The 12412-nt window shown below is 40.9% G+C and overlaps 1 protein-coding gene across 2 annotated transcripts in view; it reads right to left on the reverse strand.

The window, feature by feature from the left end:
• RICTOR (RPTOR independent companion of MTOR complex 2) overlaps positions 1-12011 on the reverse strand; it is a 131569-nt gene extending 119558 nt beyond the window's left edge. For both annotated transcript variants that reach the window (XM_056111998.1, XM_056111997.1), the window contains exons 1-2: positions 11886-12011; positions 11662-11709 (exon numbers count right to left, since the gene is read on the reverse strand). In XM_056111998.1, coding sequence (XP_055967973.1) covers positions 11662-11709; positions 11886-11934 — 97 coding nt within the window. In that variant the 5' untranslated portion in view covers positions 11935-12011. The remainder of the gene's footprint in view (positions 1-11661; positions 11710-11885) is intronic.
• Positions 12012-12412: the final 401 nt, after the last annotated feature.

Consider the following 12412-nt stretch of genomic DNA (forward strand, 5'->3'; position numbering starts at 1 on the left):
TACAGAAAACGTGTTTGTTTTTTGTTTGGAGATCACACCCAGCTCTGCTCAGGGCTTACTCCTTGTTCTGCACTCAGGGGTCACTGGATGGCTCAAGATTCATAAGTAGTGCCAGAACTGCCAAGTCAGCTGAATGCAAGGTAAGTGCCTTACCCACTGTATTATCTCTCCAGCCCGTATTTCTGTTTAGAGTAGGACAAATAAAACATTTCCTGGAGTCCAACTATGCTTCAAATATTTCTTTACAAATGCCAAATCCATGATATTCAAATACGCAGAGAAACATTTAACATTATTTTGTTTATTTTATAATTACTTTATGATATTGTTCAATGCAGGAACAATGACTAAAATCAGTGAAAATGTTTTTATGTGATTTAAAAATAAAGTCTAGGGGCTGGAGCAATAGCACAGCAGGTAGGGCGTCTGCCTTGCACAGAGCCAACCTGGGTTTGATTCCCAGCATCCCATTTGGTCCCCTGAGCATCACCAGGAGTAATTCCTGAGTGCCTGAGCCAGGAGTAACCTCTGTGCATCGGTGGGTGGGACCCAAAAATAAAATAAATAAACAATAAAGTCTAAACTTTGACAATAAAACAAAATATTTTTAAAAAACAGTAATATAGTAAAAGGTAACTGTGAGCTTATCCAAATCTCTTTACCTCCCTTAGAAGAATGCTAAGCACCTTTTGAATTGATTTTTTGCTAGGTAACACAATTTTATGTACTTTATTTATTTATTTTTGCTTTTTGGGTCACACCCAGCAATGCACAGGGGTTATTCCTGGCTCATGTACTCAGGAACTGCTCATGGCGGTGCTTGGGGGACCATATGGGATACTGGGAATCGAACCCAGGTCAGCTGCATGCAAGGCAAATACCCTCCCCGCTGTGCTATCACTCCAGCCCCCAATTTTATGTACTTTAAACAAAAACATGAAAACTGAAATATGAACTTACCACCAAATCCTACCATGACAAAGTTAGAAAACAGCAATTTTAAGGTGCTTATTAAAATAATTTGATTTAAACATGCTAAGGCTATATTAATCTATAATTTATATATTTATATTCAACTATTAAAACTTTACAATACCTAAGAATTATTCCTAAATTATGTAAAGTCTTAAAACATAAAAATTAATCTCGATTTGCATTTCACCACCTCATGCCATTCAAAAATACTAGAAATTACAGCCTGTAGTAATAAAATGAACCCAAAACCACTATAAAGTAGAAAAGAAATGTTTATATTCAAACATCTCAGTATCACAGATTCATACTAATACGATGGGGCGGATATGACTGACTTACCTACAACATATGCTAAATAAAACATTCTACTTGCAACCTGATAATACACATGAACTGCCAGAGAACTAAATATTAGAGTTCATAACTCACCTACCTCCAACCACTGGAGTCTTCTCTTTCTGCAACTTTATCCCCCTATTTTCTTTCTCTTTTTCTCTTGGGAAAGGGGGCTAGTAGTGATGGCAAGTAAAAGTTATGGAATGCACTACACAAGATTATGAGGGGTGGGGGTAAGGAGGGAAGACAGCAATGAAATTTTGGAATATGAAATAACACTTAATACCGACATAACTAGCAATACTGTTTTAATATGTGATTTAGTAAAATATAATTGAAAAAATGTGTACACATCAAAAAGTAACTACACACTTTATGTGAGAAACTGTTCTTTCTTAGTGGCTAATGTCCATGGCAACCTTTCTTGTTTCAAATTTGTTTCTTCTCTCTTCTTTATTAGGAAAAACACCAAAAAAATGACATTAGAGTCTCAACAAGATTACTAAATTCTCTGAAAGTAGCAATTCAAGTATCATTCTGCTGGTTTATTAGAGTAATAATTTCCCAAATATTGTTTAACACTTATCCAAACATTAGATGGCTGGGCAGAATGTACAGATTTGAAAAGGAAATGTTTCGGGTTTTTAGGATAATCTTGATTTCAAATATTCTTACTCACTATAAGATCACATGTACTCAAATTTTGAGATGAGAAAATAAGACCACTCACTTCAGTGTAAAAAGTAACAAAAGCACTACCAATCCCAATGACAGACTCTTTCCAAATTGAACACATCTAGAATAATGCTCGTTAACGAATAACAAAGACTCTGAACATGCAATATTAATGAGGGAAAAGACACAAATGAAACATGACATGAAAAATATTATTTATGCTTAGGTTTAAAATGCCACCAAGCACTTATATACTCTTAGTCACAAGCACACAGTAACTTCCGAATACGCATAAAACCTCAAATCCAGCATGATTTTCAAAAGGCATAAAGCCCTAGGTTGAAATGTAACCCATTTCAATAGTAAAAGGACTCACACATAGAATTCATCAATTTTATCTCAATTCCAACTTCAAATATTGAGTAATATTCCAGGAAAATGACAGTTCACAAAAAAGCAGTGATCCACAGTTCTATTGAAATGTTATCTCTTTACACAGATGTCTTACAGGTGCCAACATTCCTATGAGTTCTTTATATTATTCCATATTTATCTCCCTTTTAAAAGTTTTTGTTTCTTTTAACCTGATTTATAAAGGTAAGGGGCAGTCAGTTCAAATACTATTATTTTATGCTGCGTATACAGATATACTCCAACTATAATATAAATTCCTTGAAGCCAAGAAATTATGTCCTCCTAATTTAGAGAGATAGTAAAGCAGGCAGGTGCTTGCCTTACACGTGGCCAACCTGGATTCAATGCTTGGCACTACATATGGTACCTTGAGCAGTCAGAAGCAATCCCTGAGCAAAGAGTAAGACCTGAGTACTGCCAGGTCTGGCCCAAATACAAATAACAAACAAAATAGAATGGTGCCTTCTCATTTATTTCATAGTAACATTATTAACCTGATTATGTAGCAAATTCAACAAAAATATGCTGGTTATTAAAACAAAAATTATTCTACATATTAGGGTTTTTTTTTTAAAAAAAAAGTAACAAAAACAGGTGAACTGAAGGAATCAGATTCTTTAAAATCCAGGTAAAGAAGGTTAAAAAACTCTTTTCTGAATTTTTTACTAAATTCTATCGACTCCTTGAATATATGATTCCTGGATACGTTTAATGCCTCTACATTTTCCCAATTTCATTATACTTTAAATAAATTTCAGTATTGTCAGACACACTGCTCAGTTTGTGAAATCTGGCTAGACAACTCTGAATGAATTTTTTTTGTTTTATTTTGGTTTTTGGGCCACACCCAGTGATGCTGAGGGGTTTCCTGGCTCTGCACTCCGCACTCAGGAATCACTCCTGGCAGCACTTGGGGGACACAAGGAATCACGTTCCTCTAAGAAGAAATTTAAGAATGTTCTTAGGTTTAGGTTCTCTTTCAACCCTATGACTTAATATTAACAATAACATTGTATTTAGCAATGTTTATGTAATTATTTTCAACTTAGTTAAATATCTGTATAATGTCAGAACTGCATTCATTATAAAGATATAATTTTTAACTAGATATTTAACATTCACCTGACCACACTGAAAAGCACATTAAATACAAAACAAGATGATCCAAAGAAGCATTAACAGTCAACTCTCAATTATTCAAATGTGAACAGTCTAATAAATATTTATCCTGTTTACTTGCTTGTTATTCTGATAGGATCTGATTAGTACCAAAAAATTTGTGCTAATAAATTCAAGTAAAAGAAAAGATACAGAAATCTTTTGAGGATGGGAGGTATGAGGAGCGGAAATAAAAATATAAAAATCGTCCAAAGTCACATATTAATGTATTCATGTTATGTATTTGGTCACCTTCCACCCGTTACTCAACTTTTCAAAGTGCAGATAACTGAGAGTGGACTGTATTTTACTTGGTGATAGAGATACAGATACACAGGCATGCAAACCATTCACTCACCCCACTGTGCTTTTCAGAGCCCTATTTCAGTAGCCTGAAACCTGGGGGGGAGGAGGCACCAAGTCACTGTAGATTATCATGTAAAAGGAAATTGAGAGTTGACTATAATTTACATTTCAAGTGCTATGAAATACAATTACTCCTACAGGTATTCATTACTGTTTATGGAACTACTTCAAGGAGATTTAACAAGATCATAAATGCTTTCTCTTTAACTTTAGATATCCCAGGAACACAGTACTACCTGAAAACTACACAGATAGATGAACAGTGAAATTGTTACAAATAATATACCATGATTATCCTCAGATTAAAGAAGAGAAGTTTTCCAGAACTCACCTTTAATGTTTGTGGGTTTTTGTTTTGTTTTTTTTGTATCAACCCAGCGATGCACAGGGGTTACTCCTGGTGGTGCTCAGGGGACGATATGGGATGCTGGGAATTGAACCCAGGTTGGCCCGTGCAAGACAAACGCCCTACCTCTGTATTATCTCTCCAGCCCCCTAATGTTATATTTTCTTTAATACCGTCAAACCAAAACTCCTCCTGAATTCAGGTCATAATCTAATTTTCACTTCTACTAGTCCCCTTCTTCTTATTTATTCTTGCCTTATGACATATCCTTTAAACAGATAATCCTCTTAACATTTAAATCTTCATCTCTTTCTCCACTTACATATTTTTCTCTCAAAACCCTTTGCAGAGAACAATCACATCACAAATCAGAACTACTAAAATTTCCATTCCAGCACTTGCTGCTAACATCACATCTCTGAGAGTAAATCACCCAGAATTCAGAGTGCAAAGTCTAACTCATCATCATTCCTCCCTGAATGATTTCTCCATTTCATGACCATCACTTTCCTGGTTCCTCAGGACTGCAGATTTAAAATGCTCTTACTTCTACTCTCAATATTATACTACCTTTCCCCCTATCTTTTTCCACTCTTTCATTCCATAAAAATCTGAGTTACAATTTTATGATAATATAGAAGTAAATTAACACCTACTGAGAAAGAAAAACTGGACAAAACTTAAATTGGACAATGGTACTATTGTAAATACTATTTAGAAGTAAAGAGATGATAAAAATATCTCAAAGAGCTGGAGTGCATGATCCCCAGCAACTCATGGTCACTTGAGCACTGCCAGGGGTGGCACTGGCAGTCACTAGCACCACTGGGCCTCAAGCAACACCACATCCATATCACCAGCACAATACTAACCCATCTGTCACACACGGCCAGGCCAATACTTATACAACTGGTCCGAGGGCCCCCTGAGCACTTGTGGAAGTCCCCTCCCCATAGAAAGAAAAAAGAGGAAGAGAGATTGTAGAAAAGTGGAGGACAGAGGCTAGAGTCCAGTACAATTTATAACTCTCCCCTCTTGCACACTGTCAATCCGGGTGTGATCTCCAGCACTACATACAGTTCCCCAAGGTCTGTCAGGATTTCTGAGCAGAGATAGGTGTAAGCCTTGAGCACAGCCAGGTGTGGCCCAAATCCCCCACCCTCAGAGAAATATCAATTTCAATATAGAATTTCAATATAGAATGGGGGAAAGGAAATTCTAAGCAGAGGAAGCAACCTATAAAAAAATAAACAAAAATTGCATGCCACATAAGAAGAGTTAACAGTCATCTTTGACTAAAGCAATAATTTTCAACCAAGGCAAAATACAATTGGGGGAGGAGACAGGGAAGAGGAGGTTGAGAACTGTCATGTGGAAAGGGAGGTGCTAAATAAGTGAACTCTGTGTTGTCAGATATATTTAGAATACTACAGTTAAGATAGTGTAGAAGAAAGAAAAACCATTCAAGGCTTTCAATGAGTCTGGAATTTATTCTGTAGCAAAAATGAGCCTGAAAGTTGACTCTGAGGCTGGGTTTTTTTGTTGTTGTTTTTTTTTTTAACGAAATGACATGGATCAGATCTGCATTCTGGGAAAGAAAACTGGCAAAAAGAAGTGGAAAAAAAGAGGAGAGAAAGGATTTTATTTACTCTAACCACGGAGATAATTAGGGTATAAACAAGATTGATGACAATGGGAATGATAGGAAAGATTGGACTGGACATTTATTTCAAAAATTACACTGGAGGAATGTGGTGATTTAAAGAGAAGTAGATCACTATTCTTGAATAACAAGACAACAGTGGTAACAAAGTAAAAATGAGTATCTTGGGCCTAAAATGTCGCTCAAGTGGCAGAGTACATCCTTTGCACCCAGGTCCTGGGTTTAATACTAAGCACAACATGCGCCCTGAGTAACACTGGATGTGGCCACAAGAATTTTTTAAAATAACGAAAAAAATTTTAGTTGGGTATTCTTTGGAACACAAAGTTTTACCCATCACATATTTAAAATTACTAGACACATATGCTAATTTGTTTTGCAAGCTTAAAAGGAAGTATCAGAATAAAAATGATATAATCCTGACCACCACAATTCACAGATTTCTGAAGCAATAAATGAAAACTATTCTTTGGGAGGTAGCACTATTACAAAAAATAAAAAGGAAGAAAATAAGGAGAGAATATAATAATGAACAAAATCAGAGAGGGCTCACTTGCTTATGGAGCTAGAAAAACCATCCAGTTTTAAAAAAGAAACAAAAACGCAGTAAAGAGAGATAGGAAAAGAGTCAGAAAAATATTCTACCAAAGTGATGGAAATTGCAAAAAATGGCAGTAGTGTAAAAGCTTACAAGTGCTTGATCTGAGTTAGTCACTAACCCTGTGACCTTGATGCAATTACTTGCCTAAGAAATTTTAGTCCCTTAGAATTTCAAAAACGAAACCCTCAATTGTACAGCAGTAAGATCCTCAGAGATTCTCAGAGTTGAGACTTAAATATATTTTGATGACAAATAAAATTTTAACATACAGAAAAATGACTGTGATTTTGCACGAAGTTATTTTTTAAATGATTTAAGAAAGAGTTTTCACAGACCGGAGATATTGTACAGCGGGAGATATTGTACAGCTTTGCAGGCAGCCCATCGGGGCTGGATCCCCGATACTCCATACAATCCCCTGAGAACTACCAGGTGTGAGCCCAGAGTACTAAGCCAGGAGTAAGCCTGAGTCCAAACACACACACACACACACACACACACACACACACACACACCCCAATTTTCAGTACAGAGGAAGATCTACATCTGTAAGACTACAGAAGTTAAGAAAGCTGTGGAGTGAGGATATTGTAGAATCTGCGGAAAAATAGTTTTGGCAATCTTTGTCATTTTATATCTCCTACCCTCATTCTAATCCTAGTCTATTATGTGGTCCACATACATATATATTATCTATTATCCGCCACGTACCCACCATCTCAGGTGGTTGACCCGGGTTCAAATGCCCAGCACCACATACAGTCCTCCAAGCACCACATACGGTCCTCCAAGCACCACCAGTCATGCCGTCAAAGGACAGAGCAAGAAATAAGCCCTGAACACTGCTGGTGTAACCAAAAAAATAATCTTCTAGCCTTTCTAAATATTAAGCAGCAGCCAGGACTTTTAACTTTTTATTATTAATGAACTAAAAAAAAGGGTGAGATAAAAAAAATTACTGTTTTAAAATAAATTATATATAAACTATATTATATATGTTACATATAATGAAATATGGATAATAGGTAAATTATTTGGACTGGACAAGTGGAAATTCACTTTTACTAGCAAATTATACTAGAAGGGCTTACACAGGAATACTGTCTTTTCATAAAGTTATTCTGAATAAGAAAGAGATGCACCATAGGAGTGGTAAAAATGTATCCAATACTTCCACTATCCTTGCAGTGTAAGTGGCTACAAAAAGTATCTGGACTTCAAAATAGATTCTGCTATGCAAAAATAAGTATGACTATCTAGTGATATCAATAGCAAATTATCAGGGGCTTTCACAAATTAAGTACAGTAACTACCTAAAACCGAAAACATCACCAATAAGTTGATGGTTCAACTCTAGTATAATGAAGTTTCTAAACTAGTTCAAAACCTATCAACAATTTTTAATTCAGGCACACTACTTATGAACTATAGCACTTCAACCAGCACTGCGTAACCTCAGTGACAGTACAAGGGTTAAGGCACTTGCCTTGTATGCAACCAACACAGCATATGGTACCCAAAGCACCTGTCAGGACAGATCCCTAAGCAGAGCCAGGAGTAGCCCCTCAGGCTCCACCAGCTGTGGCCTCCAAACAAAAACAGTAAATAAAGTCTGTACCAAGACAAAGAAACTTAAGGCTGCTCAAGAAACTTGCAAGACTATGTACATCAAGGAGAAAATGTCTAAGGGTCTTTAAAATAGAACATTTTATCTCACTCACAACATTTTATCTCACATACAACATTTTATCTCACATACATATTGTTCTTTGATTACAGTTAATATATTGGCAATCTCAGAGATTACATTTTACGGCTGTTGTACGCAATACTCTACTTTTTATAGAGTACTTAGATAGGCCATAATCAATAACAGTATGTCTCCAAAAAATTGAAATGTCAACATCAGAATTCCTTAACGAGTTTATAATATTCAATATTAAATTTAATATTAAAATAATTAGTTGAGCTATTTTATTGTAATATGAATTTTGATTCTTCGGTGTAGTTAAGACAACTGACATTTAGTTAACATCACTCACCAAGTATCAGATCCTGTACTGAGTACTAATTAAGCACTAGTTTATTTACTTCCCACATCTTAATAACCTTTGAAGTTTATCTCTTCTTTTTAAGATGAAGAAACTAAGAGTTAAGCAAGATGAAATAACTAGCTCCAAATCAACCATTTAAGGATCACAGCTGAGATTAAAATACATAACTAACTGGCTTGACAGTGCTCTCTTATCCCCCATATAGTGATGGCTTCCTCAGGTATATTATAAAGACAGTGACCCGTTTTCATGAGTTATACAATAAATGTCTTAAAAGTTACAGAGAAATAATTAGAAAAAGTGCAAACAATGCATTAGTACTAAATATATGTATCTGTGTTGTTCAAATGTTTCCTAAAGCTTAATATTACTCAAACCGCAAACATCTTTCCTTGCACAGCAACCCCACCATCAATGATCTCAAATTATTACAATAAGTTAAATTTCTCATGAACTTTTCCTCATTCAGATCCACAAAACTTTTAGTAATGATGTGTTTCTTAGAACAGCAGTTTCTTAAACAGCATCACTATATAATGAATCCATAATGAAACTCATTCCTTTTTTTTATCCTAAACTTCTTTTTCCCACAACCATCAGGATCATTTTTATCAAAAATACAAAAAGTAGCAGACTGATGTAGAGAATGTGTGCAGATGTGGAGAATCTGGAACCCTCATACACTGACGGGAAAAATGAAGCACTGGTTGCTCCTGAAAAGTTAAACAAGGTAGAACTACTGGCCCAACAATTAGAATTTTGGGGAAAAACCTAAGGAATTCAGGAACATCCCACTGAACCCCCCACTCCTGGCTTACAGCCTTTGTGATCAGTTTCAAATGGCTGTGTATTCCAAACTAAACAGGGAAAGCAGAAATAGTATGTACTACATTTTCAGTATTAACCCAAGAAATGCGTAGGAACATATGAATTTACTAAATGCTCAGTGAATATAGCATTTTAAATAGTAAACACAACTGTTCGTGTACTTGTAAAACTTAGTAATTAAAAGGTAATAAATCACATGTGTATATAAGTTCTTTATAACCAAACAGCAAAGAAATGACTGTTATACAGCAATTCATACATTTATATATCAATCAGTAAACTCAATACTTAATTACAACTTATTTCCGGTATTACATAAAATCGGGCTTTTACTGCACAAGTTAGTGACAAATCTAATAAATGCATTTCACTTCATCTAAATCAGATGCTCATACAGAAATTAAATCACTAATAAGCAGTATGTCGCATAACTGAAATGCTAGATTGGAGCCCACCGAAATGTCTCCTTGTTAGAAAATTTACTGGAAAAACTTTTACCATACACGCTTTTTTCTTTTCAGTTTTGAGGCTACAGTCGGTGGAGCTCAGGGATCACTTCTGGCAGTGTCTCAGGGGATCATCGGCGGTGCAGGGTCCCAGGTGGGTGCGCAAGGTATGTGTGCCCGCCACCCACCGTACTTCTCTCTGGCCCCTTCCACATACATATCTTAGAAGATTTCTGGTGTGTGCGATATGTTGACAAGTTTTCAAACTGTGATATCAAATATTCGTGTATCTTTGTACAGTAATTGTCAAACCTAAGAAGCTGGGGGCGGGGCGGGGGGGGGGGGGATTGTCGACAGTTCAGTGAAACAGTGATCTAATTAGCGGTCCTGTCTATTAAGCAGCTGTAGGGTGTATTTTAGAAATCATCTGCCCAGGTTCACCCAAAACTAAGCCCCTCAACTTTCAGTATAAAATGCTGTTACAAAAAAAAAGTACTCTTGTAAAATAAAACGAAACCAAATAAAAACGAACCCTCTCTTTCCATAAAGGCTGCCTTACAGCAGGATACGAAAATAAAACCAATTAGAGAACGCACTGGGCTTCCACTACAAAGGGAGTCTCAACAATGGGAGCCACTGTGCAAGGCAATCCGTCCTGTCCCACCTAGGTAGATTTGTTTTTAACGTGCACACGAAATGTTTACAATTTTTTTTCTCCTTTTTCAACTTCCTAACGCGTTTTGGCAGTGCTCAAAAAAAAAAAAAAAAGAAGAAAAGGAAACTGATTCTGCACTGGGGAGCCCATGCAAACTGTAAAGCTACAACCCCTGAGCTCAGATGACTTCTTAGGAATCGGTCGAGCGGATCCTGTTTACCCTCGGAGAAGAGGGTGGGGGGGAGAGGAGAGAAACACACACACACATACACGCGCACACACACACACATAAGCACACACACCCTAGTCTAACGACCGCTCGATCTTTTCTGCTCCAGCGCCCCGCGGAAACTCTACGAGCTAAGCGCATCGCGGCGGCCAGAGCCCGAGCCCGCTCGCGAGCCCCTCCCCGCGGCTCTTCACCCCGTTTCCGAGGTGTAAACAAACCCCCCGCCGCTGCGGGAGGTAAACAATGAACCTGCCGCCAGGGCTGGGGGGGCGGTGTTGGTCGAGTCGGGCTGGGCGGCGGGGGTCCGAGCGGAGACTTAAAACCATCAGCGGAGGGCTCCCTCCTCCACTTTAGCAGAGCACTGAGGGGCACCTCACGACCTGGGGGGGAGTTTAGACTGGGGGGGAGGGGGAGGAGAGGAACGCGAGACGGAGCGGCGAGCCGAGCGTGTCCGGCTCGGGGTCCCGGCCTCGGGCGGGCAGGATGTGGTCGCCCAGCCCTCAGACATCCTCCGGCAGCCCCAGTAACCAGCCTCTCCGTCTCGCCCTCGCGGCCGCCCCCCCCTCCTCCCCCCCCCCCACACACCCGGACTCGGCGGCGCGGGCTCGGGAGAGCCGGGCAACGCCGTCGCGGGGCGGGGATGGCCGGCTCCGCCGAGTGCCGCCCGCGTTCCAGCAGGGCACCCGCAGCCCCCCGAGGCCCCGCGCAGGGGAGGCTCGAGGCGAGGCCCGCGGCCCCCGGGGAGGGGGGATGGGCACAGGGAGGTGGCCCCGGGTCCGGCTCCCGCGGGCCGGCAGGCGGGGCTCGGGCTCCAGCCTCTCCCGCTCGCCGCCCCGAGAAAGCCCCCCTCCCCCGGCCCCCCAGCCCCCGGCGCCTCCGCCCCCCGCCGCGCGCCTCGCCGGCGCCCCGCGTTACCTCGGGTCAGATCCAGCGGGACGTTCTCCTCGCCGCTGTCATTCCGCCCTGCGCGAAACAGACACACAGCCCCGATTAGGATTCGCTCGCCAGGCCAGCGGCGGCAGCCCTGACTCTGGCCAGCGCCCCGGCTCGCTGCCCCCACCCAGGGCCAGGGGAAGCCGAGCGCCGACGGGGTAGCGGACGCCGAGCGCCGGGAGGGTGAGAGCGGCCAGCGGGCTTACCTCGTATTCGGAGGTTCTTCAGCGAGCGGCCGCGGCCGATCGCCGCCATATTGACGGGTTTCAGTCACAACACCGGAAACCTCGCCCAATCGCGCGAGAACCCCTTCCCCTCCCCGCGCGCCGCGCCCGCCCCCCGCGGCATCCACACACACGCGCACACACACGCACACACGCACACACGCACACACACACACACACACACACACACACACACGCTCTCCTCGCCCCCGCCCCTCCGGCGTGGCGGGCGGCTGGCAGCGGGGTGTCGCGGGCTCAGCTCCCGGCCCGCGGGAAGTGCCTCCTCCAAACTCGGGTCCCCCACCCTGGGAGCGACACACACACACACACACACACACACACACACACACACACACACATGCGCGCGCGCCTCGTCTTAGGCCACCGGGCCACCCTCCAGAGCTCGTGTGGCGGGAGGGGGCATTTCCCAGGAGGGGAATCCCATTGATGCGAGCGCAGCGCGGGGCGGGAGGCTTCCCCCCCGCCCGGCCGAAAACGTAATCCGAACC

This window comes from Sorex fumeus, unplaced genomic scaffold (genome assembly GCF_029834395.1).
Source record: "Sorex fumeus unplaced genomic scaffold, SorFum_2.1 ptg000015l, whole genome shotgun sequence".
In the NCBI taxonomy this organism is placed as follows: domain Eukaryota; kingdom Metazoa; phylum Chordata; class Mammalia; order Eulipotyphla; family Soricidae; genus Sorex; species Sorex fumeus.